This window comes from Aphelocoma coerulescens, chromosome 13, assembly GCF_041296385.1.
Source record: "Aphelocoma coerulescens isolate FSJ_1873_10779 chromosome 13, UR_Acoe_1.0, whole genome shotgun sequence".
NCBI lineage: Eukaryota > Metazoa > Chordata > Aves > Passeriformes > Corvidae > Aphelocoma > Aphelocoma coerulescens.
The window spans coordinates 9,423,590-9,446,555 of record NC_091027.1 but is presented as its reverse complement, the minus strand read 5'-3'; the positions used below and the strand labels follow the sequence as shown (position 1 = coordinate 9,446,555).

The 22,966-nt window shown below is 40.3% G+C and overlaps 1 protein-coding gene across 5 annotated transcripts in view; it reads right to left on the bottom strand.

Moving 5' to 3' along the window:
• The window catches only part of MACROH2A1 (macroH2A.1 histone), a 42,882-nt gene extending 20,357 nt beyond the window's left edge, over positions 1-22,525 (bottom strand). For all 5 annotated transcript variants that reach the window (XM_069029118.1, XM_069029120.1, XM_069029119.1 and 2 more), the window contains exons 1-4: positions 22,409-22,525; positions 14,597-14,797; positions 1,771-1,877; positions 106-303 (exon numbers count right to left, since the gene is read on the bottom strand). In XM_069029118.1, the coding sequence (XP_068885219.1) occupies positions 106-303; positions 1,771-1,877; positions 14,597-14,768 (477 nt within the window). In that variant the 5' untranslated portion in view covers positions 14,769-14,797; positions 22,409-22,525. The remainder of the gene's footprint in view (positions 1-105; positions 304-1,770; positions 1,878-14,596; positions 14,798-22,408) is intronic.
• Between the last annotated feature and the right edge of the window lie 441 nt (positions 22,526-22,966).

Below are 22,966 nucleotides of genomic sequence, written 5' to 3'. Positions count from 1 at the left end.
CCCCATTGTTAACAACACACGCAACAGAGAGCTGACCCTGTGTGAAGCTCCCTGCAGCTACTGCTGGCAAGCTCGTTTGGGTTTAAAATAAACACATTATTCTACCTTGGATTTCCTTGCTCCTTTCTTGCCGCCTGTTTTCTTTGATACAGTTTTTTTCTGTGATGGAGACTTTGCCTTCTTTGCTGGGGGTGGAGTGATGATGGCTTCCAGTTTTCCTTTTGATCCCCGCTTCTTTGCCAACAGCTCTGGGTGAATATTGGGTAACACTCCACCACTGGCTATGGTGACCCCTTTCAACAGCTAATCAAAAATAAAAAAAAGTTGTACATGACAAATTCCAGCATTTACTCACTGATAAATAGAAAATAAGATTTATGGCAAATTTTGCACACTGCCTTGAGTTTCTGCACCACTATCCTTGAAGAAGAGAGATGTGAAATGCATGAAATGGAGCTGACCATTAAAATACTAGATTTTAAATGTAAAGGGAGCATGTGTTCTTCTTGCACACGTGCCTGTCACTGCCAGCATCTCTAGGGCTCACCCAAGATCTGTTTCTCTGAATCCACGCCATGAAGGCTATTACCCAATGAGGAAAAACAAGACAGCTCCAGGTACACACCTGAGGGCCTGACAGGGCAGCCTTTGAGAGAGAAATGGGACCCCAAATCCAGGGTGTGAGACTGCAGAGGGTACCACACTGTGGAGAACCCTATAAATATCCCAAGTGCTGAATTTTTCCTGAAATTGTGTTTTTAAAAACTTTTTTTTTCTTAGAAAAACAAACTTCAAAATGGAGGGCAACATTTATACAAATCTCTATACCTGTAAGTCCTTCTTCAAAAAAATATGCAGTTGAAGATCAATATTCAAAAGTGTGCAGTTCATTCAAGCCTTCAAAAGCAGAGGTGAAATATATCATGTTCTGTATTTAAAACCACTTTAACCAATTTTTTTACATCTAACTGGGACTAATTCATTATTCAGGAGGATACAGACAGTGACATCCAAGTCCCCCAGGTACTCTCACTTTCTGATTCGTGTTACTGCTCCCCAGTCTCAACTCAGTGAGCCCCAAACTTACAAAAGGATAATGAATGGAAAGTATTACCAAATTTCAGACAAAGCCAGAAGGAGGGTGGTTGAGGGATATTATTTTTTTCCTGCTCCATCATGATACATAGGTTTGGAAAAAGCATCTTTTTAGACAGGTTTTTACAGCACCTCACACAAAGGTATGTTAACCCCAGCCACTGCCTCTGGCTGACCATGGCACTGTAATAATAATGCCCATTTTTTTGTGGCTAAGTTAAAGGCATCTTTAAATATGTGAAGGACACAGACTTGCAAGAATTTAGAACTCTTCTGTGGTCACAATAACAGACTTCAGTGGGAACAGGATAGGTCCCACTGAGTCCTCAGCTGTCTAAGGGGTAAACTAAAACCAACCAAACAAAAAACAGCATCTGCAGGATTTTCTCTGTGTCCTTGAATTTATGACAATGCCTCAGTCCAACAGAAGTGGTTGTAATAGTGTTAGCAAACATCATTTTACATCTCCACTGCATTTTTTCACACTTTAGGAGTGCTGAAATACATAATTAAGCTGAGTGCTGTGGCTAGTTACACAGCCAGCATGCTAGTGAGTGTTTCCTGGTGTGCTACTCAATAAGCAGAGGTCTTGAGTTACAAGTCAGCTATATGGAAAGACAATTTAAGAAGCCCTAAAGGAAATCCTGGCCTTCACATGGCAGAGATTTTTCTTACCTGATTTAATTCTTCATCATTTGCTACAGCCAGCAGGATGTGTCTAGGAGTGACTCGACCCTTCTTGTTGTCCCTTGCTGCATTTCCAGCCAATTCCAGAATTTCCGCTGAAGAAGAAGTAAGCTCCTTTTAATTACAATGCGATCATTAAGAAAAGTCAATGTGTTATTTAGCATCCATGCAAAAAGATTGGGGAATTACATCACGTTACTCCTAACTGCTATAGGTACCTTCAATAGACATCTAACTCTAAAAGTACCATTTTGTTTATATATGTCTAATCACTGAAGAACAAATGCACACTAAGTCCTGTGCTTTAAACTACAATTATTTTTTTTCTCTTTTGAAGCAGTTCCCCTAGATTCTCCACTTTTCAGTGTTCTTCTCCAGGCTACTGTGTGCTCATCTCTTATGATTCCTCTCCAATCAGAGGACAGAGTACAGTAGATACAGAAATTCTATAGGTCTTTTTCTCAAACCTGTCAAATGCGAGTTCTGGCTTGCATCACTTCTACTTTTTTATTACTGGAAGACACTATTCTCAGTGACTCATTTTTAGCATTATGGAACCATGTAAGCACACATCCAATTAGGACACTAAAAATACAAATTCTGCTGCTACACTCACTTGAAGACTCTTTTCGTATCTGAGACGTTTTTAACCAGAAAAAGTAATTGATGAATCATGTTTGTTTGTGCCTCATAAATTATTTCCTTAGAAGATATTTCCTCAGAAGATATAAGGTTTAACAGCTATGCATATAACTGAATCAGGAAAGATGAACTTGCTCCTCTTGCAGGATCTTTGCAGAGAAAGATTAGAGCATTACCCTCTAACTGATCTATCTGCAGCTCAACAAGCCTTGGGCAAGGATAAAATTAATTACAAGAAAGTCTGGGGAACAATTAAAAGAAAAAATGACATAACATGTTTATCAGACTTTGCAATTATGTGCTACTGCTGTCTCCATTACACATAACCTTTCATCTCCCTCTCTACAATCTGAGTTTCACTATGGCATTTGGTAGGTTTCCTTTTGCATATCGGGTAACATTTGGAGAAAAAGAGGGAAAAAAAAAAAGGAAACGTCTTTTTTTACATCTATTACACACTAATATTAAAATGCAACATTACAATAATATATGAGTTGATTTCACATTTAAGAGCTGACTATACCATGAGAGCTCTCCCATAAGCTTGCTTTGGAGGCAAACAGAACTGAATTAAGGCATTAACCTGGAAACAAAAAATACTAAAATCAAAGTCCACGTGACCACATGCCTTTACTGTAGGACACAGTAAATCTTAAGTATATACTACACAGCACAGACCACGGCATCTCATTAGACTGAATTTAACATGATTCACCAGTTATTTTTCATCCTAAGTCCCATAACAAGTAAGTTATGATGCTGGAAAACATTCAGATGCTTCTGGATGTTCTACAGTTAAACTTCATGGAGGATTTTTGTGTGTTTTCACTATTTTTGTGTTCGACAAAGCACTCAATTAACTTTATTACAGCATGAGGCAGAATATTAAGTCGAAACCCTAAAAGTAACTCAACATTTCATGCTGACAACAATTGCTTTAATTTATTTTTAAAGCAGGATTAGCTGGGTAAGGTCAACCTGCCCATGCTTTCCACACCTCCAAAGAACTGAATTAAGCTGGCATAATCCTTTTCACATACTTCTCCCAAGGCCCAGCTCAGACACATGAGGTTTAGCTGCCTGCAGCCTGTGGTGGCAAAGCCCTGCATCACCTCCCAGGGGACATGGTGAAATCCTGGATACACCCCAGGCATCCCCACTGACCTCAGCAAGGCCCTGTCACTGAGTAACTCCACCACCTCCACCTCTCCACACCAGGAATGGAACTGTTTGTACCTCAGACTTAATCCCAGCTGAAAAGCAAGGGAAGGCTTTGCTGCTTTTTGGTTTGCCTCCACTCCCCCACCTCCGCTGCTTTCCGGCATTAGGCCCCGCTGAACAGTCAGGCCGTGTTATTCCCTGTGACTGATCAGCACAGCTATGCAGACAGGTCATTTTGGAACTAAAGACTCTAAGAAAGTGTTATGCCTGTAAAGCACAGAGGAATGTTTTATTTGTTCCTCATAAAACGAAAATGTCTGCCTCGTACAGTGGAGAACTGTTCTTGTAAGTGCTAAGCCCTCTTCCTTGGACAGGAAACTCATTTTGAAATTACAGTTTTCTAATGGTCCTTTAGGGAAGTTGAGGTACCCCACTTCCTCTTCAGGCACAGAATGCTTTGCACTGGTGTTGAGGACCACAAAAGATGAGCTTGGGGAGCGGGAGAGAGGAGGAGGCCATGGAAGGTGGAATTTCTCTTCTGGCCTTCTCCTCAGCTCTCCAACAATAATCAAGTACTGCTAGTACAGCACTGAGAACAGCCAAACTCAGCTATGTACACAAGTCTGGTCAGAGGGGGACTCTCCTACTTAGAAGATTAGGAGGTATTCCAGCTGAAGCCAACACAGGCAACAGTTTTTTGATTTAACACTGACAAGAGACAAACTAATCCAAACCCAACAGATAGAGCACTTAGAAATGCTGGAAATGTAGATTTTCTGGATGCAGACAGGATTCAGACTACTTGCCTGGATTTTTCTTGCAGACGGCTTTATTTTCACATATGTTTTACACTGCTTTAATTCTAAAGATTTAAATGGTGTTTTGCCCATGTTCTAACCGAATTTTAAATTAGATGAAAATCCAGACCTCTCTTTAAGGGAGCTGATTCAAATTTTCAGAAGAGTAACTCTGGAAAAAGAAGTAGGTGGGAAAAAGTATTTAAAATTGAGACTGGACTTGAACTCTCAGGTCAACCCATCTTTGGAAGTGTTGTTCTACCAGGTTCAAAGGTTTGGGTCACTGAAGAGTTCTGTTTCATTAAAAGTAATCTTCCCACATTAGGAAAAAACAGACATTCAAAAATCTACTCCTGCAATGGAGCAGGGTCAAGAGAGAAAGCTTTGCTCAGACTTGTTGAGGCAAAAGAAAGTTTTAAGAGCTTCCATGACATCAGGTTTCACTCAGCTTGTATTTATCCAGCCAGAAGACCAAAACAAGAATGTTTTACAAAAATGAGGCCTCACAAAAAGGATGGAAGTTGCATAATGTCTATTCCATTCGTTTCATATATTTACTCAAGGCATTTCCCCCCCTAGAGAATAATTACATCACCACCACTCAGGCAACAGGCAACTGCAAGACTCACTTTACAGAACTAAAGAACATGAAGAGCTCTATTTTTTTAGAAGTGAAGGAAAAGCCTGAGTTTTTCAATATTACATGGTTTGGAAAGTATCCTTCAATCACTACATACTGAAATCAGCTTAGTATGAAGAGAAACTCCATCTGCACAAATTATTTTTTCTGTGCTTTTGAATAATTTCAAACAAAAATGCAAACCAACATGTACCGCTTTAAGAGCAGATATAAAACAAACCAATGAAAAAGGTGTGAGAACTCTATAATTCGGGAAAAAAATTAATTAGGAATGCCATGTCAGCATGTGATATATTCATGTACGGACAGCTGTTAAGTAGCAAAAAAGGCGTGGATGCCTCAGAAATCTGACTTTATCATGAACATGATAAAGACATAGTTATGATTAATATTTTTCTTCTTTTCAGTCATTATTAAAGTAGAAGCATAAAGTGGGAAACCCTGAAAGTTAAGAAATTTTCTTTAAAATTTATCTCCAAGGCAATTTTCATTTAGATCACTTGAAAAACTCCTTTGTAATAGTTAGAACTAGGATATGGGTAGTGAAAACTGGTCTAAGCCTGTTCTCAGCATTTGGACCAAAACTACTTTTCTTCAGCTGAGGTTTTTAAAAGTTCAGTTAAATATTTTTAAGGGAGAACAGCAAACTGGTTGTGTATTTTCATATTTAAGCTTGAGATAAGACCACAGGAAAAGCTGTTCTCAAGACATTTCCTACCCAAACACAACCAAAAAGTGTCAGAAGTCTCCACAGAAACCTCATCCTGAGTCAAGTTTTCAGGGCGAGTTCCTCATCCTTTGCTTTCAGACTCAGGTCATCTCTTAGACATCCTACTAAGTTCCCAATTTCACTACCTGCATTTCCCTTTTCACAGGGGTCTGCTCGGCCGAGTACTCTTACACTGGTATTTCACAACACTTGCAAATTCTGGAACCAGAGCACAAGACGTGGTTAAACTGAAACTAATTACTATTAGGCCAGAACAAAGCAGGCACAGTAGGAACTGCAAACCTGAGTGCTACAAAAGCAAATGCATTCTCCTCCCCCCCCTGGAGAGTGCTCTAGTTCACTTAGCCTAATTTTCAAACAAAATATTACTGGTCATTACTGACTAAAACTCCTCTCAAGACTAAATGACAAAGCCTTTAGCTTATCATGGATTCCAGGCTGTAATACTTGATCAATGTAAATAGTCAATTCAATTGGTCTGACTTCATCCCCAAAATATTTCTTTTTCCTCTTTTTTTTTTGGTTTACATCTCAAGCTAAATCATGGCTGTTGCATCAAATCTCTTTGTCCCCCCTGTCTTCAGGGAGGTGAAATAATATGTTTGAAAATTAAACTCTTAACAACTAACAGGTGATGTGTTGACACAAGGCCAATTTCTGAACACACAAATTCCAACAGGGGTTTTCTAAAAAAATTGTGAAGCCACTCCTCAAAAGAAAATGGAAAACAATATCCAGAAATCAAAGAAAAATGAATGTTGATACAATTCCACTGAGAAAAATACGTATTTGCTACAAAGCCAACTACGTGACAAGGAGTCTGCTTATTGTACTTCAAATTAATCATCTTTCTCATCAGCATTTTATTGACTTGAGATTCATTTTACATGATTCGGGAAGGTTTTAACCCAATCAACCCCAATCAACCAAGACTGTTAAGAGTTTCCTGCATTCTACTCTCCATGTATTCCACCAAAACCCCCTGAAATCTGCAGTTGCAAGAGTGAAGGTAAAATCATTTAACAACACTTTCCCTCTTATGCATTCCAATAAAACAGTTCTCAGCCTTGGTTCAAAGTCATGGAAATCTGATGCAGTGAAAATCAGTTCAAGAAACTTTACTGCTTTGAACAAGCCTTGATGAAACCTTAACTCTCAGCAGGGCAAACGTTCTCTTAGGATGTGATAAAAACCCCAAACCTTGAGAATCTGAGCTTTATCAAAACTAGGCCCCTTAAAGGAAAAACTGTTAACTTTGCCAAGTTATTGTAAGTTTTGCATTTCTGTGAAGCAGATGACAGATTGCTGTTTACATAAAACACAAATTCAGGCCACAAAAGCCACTTCCACTTAGAGCCTTCTGATCTGACTTACACGTCTTTTCATCTTTTTTCTAGAGTTTAATACCATCCATTATTTTTTTTGTAAGAGATCCAGGGTTATTTAACTTCCTTCCCTTTTTATTTTTTTAATTTTAATTTCTTGTTTACTATTGATCTGTAAAAGATATGACAGTTCAATTTTCAGGGAAACCTGAATTTCAACTCAGACGTTATTTATTACACCAGCCACACCCTGAGTACTAATTTAAAGAGCTAGCCTAGCTCTTCTCTACAAGAATCCTGATCTAACTCAAATCAGCCTTTACTCTTTTTCAGTGGAGCTTCTTCTACCTGGCAGTACACTTTGCTGTTCCTCATAACAGCTTACATATGTTTTAGAAATGCACTCAAACATGATTAATGGAACTGCTGCCAGACGTTACTTGATCAAGTGCAGCATGTGGCACTTGGGGACAGGGTTTAGTGGTGGACTTGGCAGAGCCAGGTTAACAGTTGCACTTGATGATCTTGGAGGGCTTTTCCAACCTAAATGATTCCATGTACGCTTTGGTCTGGCTGTTAAATAATACAGGAGACTACTCACATCCTGAGACTTGGTCCTAGTTTAGTCTTTAACACTGCATTTCCAAACATTAAAGAAATCAAGAGGACTCTCTGTAACTTCATTGGAGTAGAGCCCATATCCATCCTGACCTCCTGTCCTCAGCCAGTGCCCAAGGGCAGGTGGGCTGGAGCATTAAAGGAACAGGCAAACTTAAAATACTGTTTTTCCAGAACATTCCCTCTGATTTCAGCCATGTGCAGCTGAGTGGTTCCCCAAGTTAGAAATGCTGTTGTTTTGTTTAGTTCCCCAATGGATTTTATTTTTATGGATGTGTCTAATTGTTTTCTGAATCCATTCAGAAAGGTTCAGCACCTTTTTTAGTATCCATAACATCTTTCACTAACAAGGCTTGCTACACCACAGACATTTTTGCAAGCTGGGAGAAAAGTACCTCCTGTTTGGTTTAGAAATATTGTATTTCACTCTATATCCCCTAAATTTATTTTCCCCCAGTGAAGTTAAAATTGAGAATGGAGCACTTCATCTGACAGCACCGAAGAATCCAAATGGAATTTCATTTCTAACGGTAATTCAGGGAAAAATATACTTTGGAAAAGTACTGAAGACCAAAGAACATTATCTGAACTCGGGCATTCTAAATAATCCTCATGGAAAAAAGGGAGAAAAAAAATCTTGCTTACAATTCTTGATGCAAGCACTTCTAAAATTTGTGAATATCTGAAGAAAGAAACTGCTTGATAAATACACTGTGGAGTCAGGATGTCTTCCTACTTTCTAGCCAGTTGTGCTACAACTATCATTCCAAGAATACAGGGCTGAAGAAGAAAAGACTTAAGCTTTATAGATTCTTTTATTTTTCTCAAGAAGGAATTTGTGTTAAGATAAAGGTATGGGTAGGAAAAAACTGTGTAGCGAAATCAGCCACATTTTTGTTTTACACTTCTCTTACACTCCATTCTTCCAAACAAAGGCTGATAGCAGTATTAAATTGAACAGCAATATACAGAAGAAGTCATTACTCTGTTACAACTTAGCCAAATAAACAGATAAAATTACTTACTAGAATAGAAAGTATTTCATGCTAGATCTAAGGATATTAAAATATAACTGAAATATAGCAAAAAAATTAACATTTTCAAGGGAGAAATATTCACTGACCATGACATAAAAACTAAACCAGCCCCATCCAGCATTTTGTACATTATTGCAATCCGACACGTCACAATATTGCATATTTACCTCTCTAAACTGTGCTGACATAGCAAGATGCACTGTTAGAGCTTTTATTACAAGAAAACACTCTTGTTGGCTCTTACAGTTTTTCATCAAACCTGACCTGTGCAGCTTGGAGAATACATTAGGACTGCAATCAGGTCAGTAATTTTGTATTGAGTGAGCTTTTGAAGATCCACGGAAGTTTATGGGACTACACAATACGACAGACACGTATGTAAGTGCTTACAGGGCTAGAGCCAAGGAAGAGCTTATCAGTGAAAGAAAACTCTTTATTTATATACATTTGACATACACTGATTCATGCATTTGTAATTCAGAAAGTTTGTCATTCAGTTGGTAACAGTGCAAAGTTTTGTATCTAAAGAGGCACTTCTTACAAGTGGAGCAATTTTAAATTGTGATAATGACACTTCACTTGAGAGCACGACACAAGTCTTATGTAAAAGGAATGTTACAAAGGAGCTTTCCTACGCTGATATAGTCAAAAGGTTGTGATGTTATTGCCATAAACAACCCTGCTGTATTTTAGGTCCAGTATTAATCCGTATTAAATGCACACTACATACGAAGATGTAGTTTCATGCTTGCTCAGGGAAGGCACACATCCTACAAGCCCCCCATTTATTTCAAGCATCTTTGGGACAGAGTTTGTGGCACACCACCACAAAAGGAAGTAGTGTTTCTAAAGCTGCCTGTTTAAATAGAAGAAATGTATCTTGGTAGTGAATGCACATTTCAACGGTATCAAAAAGATATTGTCAATTAATTATCTTCTTAAATTTCATTACACTCCAAGGACACTGGGCTATTTCTGGGAGTCTCAGAATGCCTGGAACTCGAATCTGCTTTTAACCTAATGCTTTTTTACTGTGGACCCCTGAGCTCCCCTCTGCTTCCAAGAAGTTCAGTAGAACATCTGCTTTGACAGAGAGCACAAATCATTGTTTTCCTCAGTGAGCCTGTTAAGATTTTGGGCAGCGAGCAGAACACAAGAGGAGAACAGCAGTTCAAGTTGCTCAGCTTGCACATTGCAAAGTGAGCATCTGAAGTGAGCAGTTAAAGCTAATGCTCACAGGAAGGACTTTCCTTTTGCAGTGGATCAGCGGCTGGACCAAGAACATTTCCCACATTGAAAATTAGTCAAGATGAAAACGCAATGAACTGAGCTCCAGCACATGAACCCCCATTATTTCATTCTGCTGACATTAGAAAGCCTGAAAACAAAAACTCAGGTAAACATAGGAATACCTCAGATGCAATTCTAACTTTGGGGTTCAAGAAGTGCTTATTTTACATTTCAACAAAATATATGATCAACAGTACCCCTGTGCAAAAAACCTCAAAAACCCAGCTGAGAAAATGATCTAATGGAGAAAACAGGTATTTAACATTTTCTCCTATCTTCATATGTACATTACAAATATAAATCAGAGCCTCATTTCTTCTGTATTCCTGTGCTCCTGCTGTTTAATAAACTTCTCCTTCTCCTCATTTGCTATGACATTTTGGCAATTGAAAATTATTTACAGTGTAGAACAGATGATGGGGGAGGGGAGAGCAGAAATTACTTGCAGGCCTGGATCTTGCTGCCTTTATGCTCAAGAGATTTCTGTTTTTCAAGGGCAAAGGAGTATCTTTTTCAGTTAGCAAGAAAGGTTGGACTATATATTGTAACTTGTGCAAGCTCTACATCTGAAAAGACCATGCCTGTATGGCAGGAGCAGTTCTGACAAATACAAACCACTGATATTCATGTGAATGGCTGCAATGCCCCAGATGAAGTCTGTGGCCACTCTCTTGATTGACCTACTGTTCTTTTTTGACATAAACCGATACTGATGCACTACTCTGCAGAGAAAATTAAGGAGGGGATTGCAGTTTTCTGAAGTCTACGTTAGGGAAGATAAATAGGCAAGGAACCATTGGAAAATAAGTGCAATAAGGAAGAAGACAAACGGAATTATCAACACTGCACGTGCCAACCGAAAACTTGATAATGATGCCTTAAGAGGCCTCCTAGAAACAGAGACTAGCTTAAAATTGATTTCTGCTTATGCTGCAGAACTGATGGACTACTCTGACTATTCCTTGCAAGACAGGAAGCACTGCATGAACTGCTGCTGCAAAGAAAGAAAAGAAAAAGAACTGCACATTTATAGTTCTTTGGCATCCACACTATTCCTCCAGAGTAAAGAAAGGAAGTATATCCACCAGCTTCAATATTGGTAACACTCAAAGGTACTTTCTGCACATTTATTCACAAAAGACACTTGCATCCTATTTACAGTGGACGTAACACATTATTTCCTTGGATAAAAACCAGGAAACAATAATCAGCTTGGCTTAAGAAACCAAACTGGATACACTGACTGTGCTGATGAGAGAATTATTTTCTAATGTTACTTCTAGGTAACAAGAACCTTTAGTGAATAAGTAATAAAAGGAGGATACCCACTGTACAACTTGTTTATATGTGAAGTATATTGAACTAAGGACATGAGGAATCATACAATGTGCACTCTCACTTTCTGATGAGTAGTTGTACACACATGATAAAAATAAGCTACTTTCAAGTACAAAGTGGACAAAGTCATAACTCCAGACGAATCCAGAACAGAACTCCAAGTCTGAACAGCTGGAAGCATTTCAGAAGTTCAAATCTCAAATTGAACAAAAAAACTCCAGATCTCAGCACATTATGGGCTAATTTCAGATTTACTTCAAAGTTAAACCTCAGCAAAGGCTGGCAAAATTTAGCACCTCACCTTCTAAAGGATTAAAGTTGGTTCCATATTCTGCACACTGATGCACCAGTTTTTAAACCTTGGTAGGTTCCTTTCTATTAGGTCATGTCTCTGTCATTTCCCCTCCCATTTTTGTTTCTGAAGTTTCTCTTTCCTACGACTGCTTTTGATATTTTATACTTCTCCTTCCTGGATGCAAAGGATTGCTTTTTTGATTTAGCCAATTTATTAGCATGCCAGTTCACATGGTCTCCTTGCTATTATGTCACGTTCCTGCTTTTACTTTGAAATGGTTGAAATGCTTTGATTTGGTCTCAGACCATGTGCTAACATGAGGATCTTTAAAAATTCTCCTGGAGAGAAGTCAGGATTTCTCTGGTTTTGTGAAGTAATGACTGCCAAGAGGTAAAAAGAACACAAACCAAAAATCTCCAAGCATTCCATTTCAAGGTGCTGTTTCTGAATTACACTGAAAAAGACAAATGACCTCAAGTTCAGAAAACATACTGAGCACTAAAGGCTAAAAAATTGTACTATACAGAGTGTGAAAAACTTAGAGAAAGGAAAAAAAAACCCACCAGATTGAAACAGTAAGGGGCCTACAAGAAAGCTGGAGAGGGAAGGACTTACAGTGATGGGACTACAAGGGGGAAGCACTTCAAACTGAAACAGGATAGATTTAGATTAGATATCAGGAAGAAATTCTTCCCTGTGAGTGTGTTGCAGCACTGGCACAGTTGCCCAGAGAAGCTGTGGGTGCCCCATCTCTGGAAGTGTTGAAGGCCACCAGATTGGATGTGGTTTGGAGCAACCTCATCTAGTGGGAGGTGTCCCTGTCCATGGAAGGGGGGTTGGAATAAAATGAACTTCAAGGTCCCTTCCAACACAAACCATTCTATGATAAAACTAGTACTAACTCCGGAAAAAAAAGGAGTATCTGTGCTTTTGAGATGCATCTATGTACAGGAATGAAAGAAAACCCTGAGATACAGGTTACTAAGATTATTTACCTAGCCTTCAGAGGAAACAGAAAAACCACAAGAAAACTGCTTAAAAATAGTTAAAGGGATAAAGAGGTAAAGTACTTCTTCCTTTAGCTATCCTTTCCTCCTGCCTCTTCTATTTTTCCTGAAGTGATTTATGTTACTTTTGCTTGTTTTTTTCTTGTTGTTGGTAATGTCCTCAGACAGGTGCCCAAGATGCACAGCAGTTAAAGAAACACCTTTATTTCCCCAGCCTGTTCTTAACTGCCTAAACTATCACTGCTGCAGCCAACACTTTAAACCAAACAGTTAACCAGTAACATGTGCTGCTCATTAGCAGAGCCTTAAGCTCACCTGTATTGCTCTGTTTCTTTAAAAGGGCAGCATTCAAAGCACTCTTCACCCTAAGAAGCCTTTTATTTGAGTTGTTATTGCTGTAAGCAGGAACCTAGCTAAAGGAAATGTTATTTTTTTAAGGCCATCTATGAAGTTTAAAAGCATTCTTTCAAAGAAAAAGCCCAAGTAAAGAAAACTGAATGTCAGCAAGTGAAAGGGAAAAAATATATTTGATGGTATGAATATCCTACAGAAAACAAGCACTCTATTAATTATTCAGCAATATTACCAATCTTCATCTTTACGGGAGAAGAAACTATAGGAAGAAATCTTCTGTTCTTCAATGTCAATAGCCATTATAAAATGTATCTAAAATTGTGGTAAGGTCAGGTTGCTTCAATTTTAAATACTCCCAGAAAAGTCAGTGCTTTACAACTCTGTGCTTGAGTCAAAGAAAAACCTGTATCTTTTAGAGGCTCAGCACACCAATACAGTTTAAAGTCTCCTGTCCCTTGAAACACTTGAACCTGCAGCAAGAACACTGACACAAGCAGACACACTGGAAAAAGAAACACTGCTTTGAGAAATAAGATCCAGTTCAAGCTTTTCCTTAGTCATGCTAATAGAATGTGGCTCCAAACACTCTTCCATGTGGCACTTGTGGTTTTTTCTAGATCGCTACACCACAAGTATATACTTAGAAGTCAACCTGGCCACATGAAGGTGACTGAACCCCTCTCTATTTTTTTTTATTTTAAGTAAACCATTATTGCAAAAAGCCCATATGTTGGGGTTTTCTGTCAAAAGACTGCTTTTGTAATATTGTTTGGGGGGTAAACTTGCAACGTCTTAAGTCTTGTTTGAGAACAAAACAGGTGTGTAAAGATCTTTACTTGCATGTCTGGTTGTTTATGTCACTGGGCAAAGCATTATCTTCCTTTGAAGCTTCTTTCCAAATGGAGGAAAAATAATACTTTTGTCCTCCAAGAAGGTACTGTGAGAATGAGATAATTATTTAAGGTATTCTCATTCTGATGTGATGAGAGGAACAGAGCAAGAACTACAAATGTAAGCAAATAAGATATATAGATCCAGGGAAGATGAACAGTGTGCACGTGGACACAGACTCAGTCAAACAAATTGCTAACAGCATGTGTAGTATGAAAAGAAATCTGTAAATTTAACAAAACTGTTTAAACAAGGTTGTAAGCAATCTCAGCCCCATGTAAACACTGAGAAGCTCTCTCTATTTAAAATTAATGTATATGCTTAACAGACAATTATAACCCAAAGTCATCAGGTACAAAATCAAAGCAAGGAGGACTGCAACAATGTAGTCCACACACACTGATGGCAGTAGGAACCCTGACTGCCTATGTGGAAGCAGTGTGTTTACAACTGGTGAAGGTAAATCCAATACTGGAATGAACAAAAGCTATCAGGGCTGTGAGGCAGGAGTGAGGGTGCCTTTATTTTGGCTTAGAAGTGTGTTCAGCATAACATGGACTTAAGCTGTAACTTCTTCAGTCATTTATAAATCAGATGATCTTTTTAATTTGTTTGGGTTTTTTTCTGTGCAAATTCAGTTTGTGTTTAACTTTTACTGCTACTATTTCACATAATTCAGCAAAACCTACCAGTTAGATATTCCAGTACAGCAGCCATGTACACAGGAGCACCAACACCAATTCTGTACTTGGGGTGGCCTTTCTTAATGTACCGGAGCATTCTTCCGACAGGGAATATGACCCCAGCCTTCGCGGAGCGGGAAGTCTTAGTTGACTTCTTCTTTCCACCCCTGCTGGACATCTTGCCTGTATCAGGTCTGAAACAGCACTCTATATTTATGAAGAAAAAAAAAGGAACAAAAGATAAAAGGTTATTAATAAGGACTGATGCTCTAAGACCACACACTGAATTCCAAGGCAAATCAAAATTTTGGAGTAGGCAATGCATTAGAGTATCTAAAACATCCAGACAAGTTGCCTTTTTAGAGTATACACAACAAGAACCTAAAATAATTTCCCACAGAATGTTTACTTCCCATTGTAATGGCATAATTTTATACAGAAAATATAAGACAAGTTATTTCCTATAAATCTACTTTTCTGAAATTCCTAACAGATTAACTCCAATACCACTAATGAAGCAGAATGATAACTACCGGATTTAAATAAAACTTCTGCATTGAAGCAGAGGATGCTTTCTGCAAGGAGACTGACACAACCCCCTGATCTCCACGAAAACCTTTTGATAGGGCATTTGAACAGCTGTGGTAGGGCAGTTATGTTCATGAATAATTACCTTCTGAACCAGGAGAAATTGTATCCACTAAAGCTTTCAAAGTGTACTCACCTTCTTTAAAAAACTCCATTTTCAAGATGCGTGAGAATTGACAGAACAAAGGCCTATGGATGGCAAAACACATCTCCTGTACAGTAAATGTTCTATTTTTAGAAAGATCTGAAATTACCCCCTTGAGATTTGAACCTACCAAAACTCAGCCACCTCCACATGGAAGACCATATTGCTTCAACATTTCCTCCAGGAATCTGACGATCTTCTATCTGCCACCTTTCCCTAACAGTACAGTGATCTAAACACCCAGCATGTATGTGACAACTGTATCTCAGTTTATCTTGCTGAGGGAAACTACTGCTGATACAGCTGTCAAATATATTCTGTTCTCTCTTTGATTTCTGCTCAGGCTGTAAGTAGAAGCTGATAAATCCAAAGGGGTGGAGGGTTCACAGGCTCTCAAGGTGTCTTTGAAGGTTTAGGCAACTCACTGGGTTTTGAAATTACCTCAGAGGAAAGGAGACAGTGCCCATCTCCCCATCTCTCCCCTCCCTCACATCTGAACTCCACAGAAACCAGCAGAATGCATCAGTGATACACACACACCCCTGTGGGCATCCCACTTCTTCCCTTGCTGCACAAGTCCTACCTAATACACTCCACTATGAAACCCCCTTTAAGCCTGCTTTCCCAAGACACCATTCCGCTGCTTCCTCTATTTTTTGCTTGTTTATTCTGAATTCTCTCCTTGCCCTTACGAACCTAACTGTATTTCCCACATGCCTGAATCCACAATGGAGTGAGCTCAGAGTTAGGCAAAACAGGTTAATCAACCCCACTTTTAGGTTTTGCAATTTCTGTTCTGTGCTGACACATCCCACAGTCCTTCAAACCTCAATGAGTCACTAAGACTCAGGCTACATAACCGCCAAACAAAGTCAGGATAACTAAAGAAACACGAGTATCAAAGGTTTCTTTTCCTTTCCACTTCCACGTTCCATTCATCAGAATCTACACCTGCACAACACATTAAGTAAATTAAATGCTATGGGTTTACTGTTTGTTAAAGCGAAACAAAATAATCCCATCTTCATAGCTCAGATGAAAGTCACACTACATTTAGGAAACTCGAGTCCAAAACCAGATCGGAATCTTTGGGAGGGGGAAGCCATCAAAAGGGCTCCTTCTTCTTTCATCTGCTGTGGACTCGGCTCTGTAACAACCATTATTCTGTGAAGAAGAGGACAAAAGCCAATTTTCTTGCCTTGAGAAATGGCCTAACTGCAGCTCACAAATGAATTTAAAAACATCCATTTAATTGCATTTTCTCATCTAGTTAGCTCTGTCTTTGTTAGCAGGAAGGCTGGGTGGGGCTTTGACTTGGCTATAGACCTTCTGCCAGAAATTATTTTCATGTTTCATAATCCATTTTCATCAACAGTACTTGGGACATTTAATCTCCAATGTTAAGAAGTTCATTGAATCAAACACCATAGAAAGGGGCATAAGAAGTATCTGTGCTGCTCTGCAATATGTTTGGTTTGTAACTGAGAGGTCAATGACGAAAACCATAATTTTTCCAGAGAAAGCGTGCAAGCCTTAAGCAGTAAACTTCTATTAATCATTTAGTGAGTTTATGGGATAGTCAGAATAGCTGAAAGAGAATATGGAAATCCTTACTTCCTAATGTTTTTTTCCTTTGGCCGAGTGTCATCTTAGCTATCAGCTATTGCAACATTTGGATCAAAGCATTAGTAAAGTAGGTAGCAATACAGAATAACACCAACCCACATATAAAATGGAGGGGTTTTTTTCTTACATAAGCTTAGTTTATCACTTCTGCGAATTCTACAGGTAATTTCTCTCTTTATTTTATGCACTTGGTCATACAACTCACATTAATATTTATGATACCATGGATCTATCTTGACAATTAACCTGATCCCCTTATATTAACATTAAAGACCTTTCTAGCTGTGAGTTCATTTGTGAGGAGAAACTTTGCCTGAATCTGAAAGGTGCTGGTGAGCAGGGCTGTATCATGAAAAAATCAAGAACTTCTGAAACTCTTAGTATTAAAGATGAAATGTGATACAGATGAGTTTCCAACCTTCCCATCTCAAGGATCCCATTCCTACATGTAGTGAATCACTGGATGTTTAGATTGTTTAGATGTTGGGGGTGGAGGGAGGAAAACTTCAATTAGGTTTCAAGTACCACTTTTACTGAACCATGTAATTTGGAAGGTGAAGGTGAGAGCCTGGCATGAAAACCTTTTTCAGAGCTTAACTGTGTTATTCCGGAACCTGTTTGTCCTGCCTTTCAGCTGCAGCATGGCCGAACCAACTCTCAAATGTCTCTTCCCTACTTCTAGTTCTCCACCGAAAAAGAGAAGGGAAGGAGATTTCACTTGCAAAAGCCACAAGAAAATGTACTGAGGTGAAATGTAAAGAGCATGGCAACAGATCAAAACCCAAAGAAAGCCGTGTGCCTTACATGTTCCAAAATGGTTTATCTTTGTAACACCAGAAACTCTGGAATGCTGCCAACACTAATGAACCAGAGCTGTTTGCTGAGTCACTGGGAGCCCGCAGATCAGAGAAGCAACCAAAGGGAACCTTATCACATGCACCATAGTTCAGACAAGATTTGAGCAGTATAATAAAAGTAAGTAAATAAATTTTTAAATAAATCACAGTCAATGACAGTCAGTAGACCAGTACTTTTCCTTTCTTTCTTTTTTCCTGTCCTTGCAATGGAATTATTGAGAACTTTACCAAATACATTGCGAAGTCTCCACAGATTTGACAATAAAATGATTTTGTTTCAGTGTGAGAGTTCACAAAATTATCACTGTGATAATCAGGGAATATCACTGAGGAGTCAAATATCTAAGTTCACCTTTGACTTCAAATGAAATTTAACACTATGTTCTTCAGTGGCTCTGTTGTGCTTGGACACAGATTGCCCTAGATACAGAATTTATCACTCGATTCACAGCCTTTTGAAACCCCTTAAAGACTGTGGCAAGATTCACACCGCTTTCTAAGATCTCCAAATGCATAAACAAGATTTGATGGTGTATTAATTGGGTCACAGCAAAGATTCAAGCTACAAGGCTCCTCTGCTGTCACGTCTTTGTGAGCCAGAAACACATTTCCTAAGAAACAACCTTAAGGTGTAGTGATGAAATCAGCGTAATTAAGATTTCTCTCTTTGAAATTGGCTGGAGTAATTCTGGTTGGCCATATTTTTCTATGTGAAGACAGATATTCTGCTAAACCACACTTTCAAATACCATCTTCCTCAAATGCACATAGGCATCTGTTTTTATGAAAGGTTTAACATCACATAATTCTTAAAGTACAGCCTGAACATCCTGGTAAAGCGATACCCAAATTCCAAATAGCAGTACTTCATTAGTTCAGTCGATTTGATCAAACAGCAGTAATAAACCCAGTCTATTATTAATAGTTTTCAGGTACTGGTTCTTAATGACTAAACAAATTACTATGAATGTTACTGCTGTCAGACAGAGACTGTTCTGATCGTGGGCTTGCACTGGTGTATGAACTGCACTCAAAGAAATGATTCAATTTAGGTCTACATCATCATATCAGTAAGTGTAGTGGAATTCAGGATATCATTACTACAATAGGAAAAATACAAAGATGTAGTAATTATTTTTCTTTTCTTTCAATACAAAGACTAGGCTGGAAAGTTCATTTTTGTATCACAAGAGATTAACTGCAATGCTATTTTCTTTCCATTGTTTCAAAAGATTAACAATGTAAGTGCTGCCATTCTCTCTTAAATCTATTTATGTCCTACAATAATAGCCACTCACTGAACTCTTGCTGAAAAGGTGCATTTGAACTTGCTGTGACAATGAACTTGCTCTTTTCTTAGCTAATCAGAAGCTACTCTGGCATATATATAAAATGGTACAGAATGGTCTCTAATAATACCTGTTTGGCACAACAGTGTCTCTGCCTAGGACTGTGGTTTCTAGGTACAACAGTACTAAAAAGAGCTAATCACTCGGTTATCATTTGATCTGATGTGATTTCAAACTTTAGCTCAAGTTCTTTATCAAAGCAGTAACTCTTTGAAACAGACAGAGGAGTGAAACTAGTTGTAAAACAGCTGTTCCAAAACTCCATTAACTTCTCATCTGAAAAGGTAGCACCATACATTTATTTTCATTTGGAAAACCAAGAGAACACTCCTCATCTAGGAATGCACAGTAGGTGTACTTTCTGTTGAAGATTAAGACAATTACAATTCCTATAGCAATAACATAAAGGATGGGAAAAAGAGGAATAACGTTTTCACAAAATCTGTGTGCTAAACAAAATACTGTTGCACAATGGTATTCAACTGGCAGAAGTCCTTCCCTCCCACAGTGGGTCTGAAACACCAAAACAAATGCCCCTTAATGTGCAAACCTCCACTAAGAACAGTGCTGGGAGTGTGACAAGAGTTTCTGCTGGGCATCCTGCCACCAACAGTCAGGAAAACGTAAATACAATTGTCTTCACTGACCACTGCTGGCAGAACTGGCCTGAAATAACCATTTATACATTATGGGTTTTGTATCCTAGATAGAAAGCATAAAAATTTATACAGGGCTTTAAGTCACTGGACCATTTGTGAATTTAATGTTCAGAAAAACTGTTTTAAATAAAATGTTGAAAACAACTTTGTCCCTTGACATATTTGTAAGAAAATGAAAACATAATAAAGAATTCACATGGATGCTTCCAAGGCAAAATCCAAATGCAGAACAAAATTTAAAATAGACATTATGCTGCTGAGGGAAGGGATTGCAAGAACTTGACCCATCAAGGACGTAATGAATGGTGTGATTCTTACATCACTCCTGGAACAAGGACCATGAGCTGAATCCTGCCTATCCTGTCTTTAGAATGGGTCTGGGTAAGGAACTATAGCTTCTTTATGTGTTCATAGCATCTATTCCTACTGAGCAAGCTAGCCAGCCCTGCAGTCTTTCCACAAGCACTGCATTTTTCTTTCCCAATTTTACCTCGAGATGACAAAACCTAATGCTCACAGCACTGCCCACAGGGCCAACATCTCCTCTCCCAATGGAGGATCTGTCTGGAGGCTCTGTTCTCCTCTTGTAGCAACAGTTCCAGATCCCCGCTCCTTTATCCCTTCTTTATAACCTTGCTGGGGTAGGACTACCTTTTCTGTGGAACAGACAGCAGGCCTTGATCCTAGTTGGCAGAGTTGCACAAAAATATTTCTGCATTTCCCTGAGAGCAAAGGTTCATGACTATTCTTCCAGAGTGTGATTATATCACCTATCTTATCAAGAGAATATCTTTCATCAAAGCTCATTGCTATGTATTGGCAGAACCAGGCAACTCCTAAGAACAAATTTAAACACAGCAGTTTCTTTTAAGATTAAACTTGCAGTGCTGGACTTCTCTTACTGCTCATGCTGATCTACAAACTAAGCAGTGCTTCAGCACTTTACTGACATTACTGTCATTAAGCCAAATTCTAGTCTTGCCACCAGTTTTTAGATCAGTTATGGCTTAATCTACATTGCCAACATTTGACTTTACTGGCAATCAGAAGGATACACAGTACACACAGCAAAGCACAGTTACTCTTCAGAAACCCAGAAGGCCTAGATTTCAGTGTGAAAGGTTACGAAACATGATGATGCAAAATAACCTGCAACCATTACTAAGTAAACAACGTAATTCCTTTCTTTCACAACACTTAAAAAAAAGCGCCCCAAACCCCCAAACACACTGGGTAGTTTTCTAGGGACTACATGATAAAAAATCTTTCATACCCAACTGCATTAAAACATAATTTTCAATGCAACTGTAATTGTCTTGTTCCCACATAAGTCTTTCAACTCTGGGCTGTCCCTAAGAACCCAGGTACTGTTTTCATTAATTGCACTCTTGCTCCTTCCCTCATTTATTTCTTCTACTCTTTAGAATGGGGGAGGCAGTGGATCTGCAAAGTTCCCTACAGACCTGTTGCTAAGTGACAGCCACACACACTCCTGGGGAAAAAATGGTTGTTCACTTGCATGGTCAAGAGATAAATAACAAGTCTCATCCAAGTATACTTCAACAAGTCTCCTTCCATCTCTACAAATGAAGCAACCTCAGCTTTACACCACCCTGCTTGCATAGGAGCTAGTTCCAACTGCTGGCTTCAGACACAATATCATGGGCCTTCTACAACTTACTTTTAAAGATTACAGAAGAAACAAAAGGATTACAGGGAGATGCAAGTCACAGAAACAGTCTGTTGCCCTCACTGTCTCTTACACGCACAAACACGTCAGCCTCGAGTCTCAATCCCAGCGCTCCTGTGCTGGAGCCGGTGTGGAGCCTCAGGAACCTGCATTCACCTGCGCCCTGCAGTACTCGCAGTCCCCTTGGAGGAACACCCACACCCAGACAGTCCGTATGGGCTGCTCGAATCCTGCAGGCAGACATATTGCAGCCTCTACAAGAAGTGACAGTCCTAAAAGAATAAGGAGCCCCGTTTCCAGACAAACATTTATTTTTGCCACTCTCGGAAGCCTTTGCTTACGGTTTAAAACACGTCATTTGGCTTTTTTAAATTAAGTCATTCACACGAGGCAGGTAACTTTTATGCCACGGGTTCTTCATCCCGAAGTGAAACACACGGAAAGCACGTCCTGCTGTTTTTTGCCTTGTGCTTTTCGCAGTCTCCCTCGGTTATGCTCCCCTGCCCGGCGACCCGCGGTGGGAACGACGAGGACAGAGCCCGTCCGTGCGTGGAACAACAGGGACGTGGGGGACCGCGGCTCCACATCCCCGGCCGCCCCTGCACTCCCGCCGGGCTCCTTCCAGCCCCACACCGTCATTCCGTAGCGGATTCCATGGAAATACAGCCCCGCTGCCACCATTTCGCGGGGCGCGGGTGGATCTCCCGGCTTCACCCGAAGCACAGCAAGAAGCAGCTGAACTGAGCCCCGATTTCCCTCAGGGGAGGGGACCGGCACCCCTCCTTCCCACGGCGCGCCTGGCCAGCTCGGCCCCCCCAATCGCCGCCGGGTGTCACCGAGCCGCGACAGAGCCCCCCGCACCCCCTCCTGCCCGCACAGCGGGCGGACCACGGCGGTGACTTACGGCGCGGGCAAGATGTCTCCGGTCGGCCGGCGGCGGCCCCGCTCCCGTCCCCGCTACCGCTCCCGCTGCTCCGCTCCGCCTGCGGGGCCACCGGGATCGGCTGGACGGGCTGGCGGAGCTCCCACAATGCCCCGCGCGCCCGCGCGTCACATCCACCGCCCGCCCCTCACGGCGGGGCCGCCTCACGGTGCCGCACGATCCGTCATGATCCCGCACGCTGTCCTCGCGGTCTCCCCACGATCCACTCACGGGTTCCCTCACGATCCCTCACGGCTGGGCCACCGGTGCCGCGATCACGGAGGTTCCCAGGGGCCCTCCTTCCTCTCCTCCCGCCCGCACGGGCCCCAGGCGGCAGCTGGGCCGGCCGGGCTATTGAAAAGCCGCGTCCTTGCGTGGGGCTGGGCTTTGGCACCGCGGCCTCCGCAGCTGCTCCCGACCGAGCCATTGTGTACAAACGTGTTCACTTCCAAATTTTCAGGACGGGGAAGTCAAAGCGGGGGGTTCGCGCTGTATTCCTCACAAGAATGAAGTTCATGGAGGGAAGAGAATGAGCAGCTG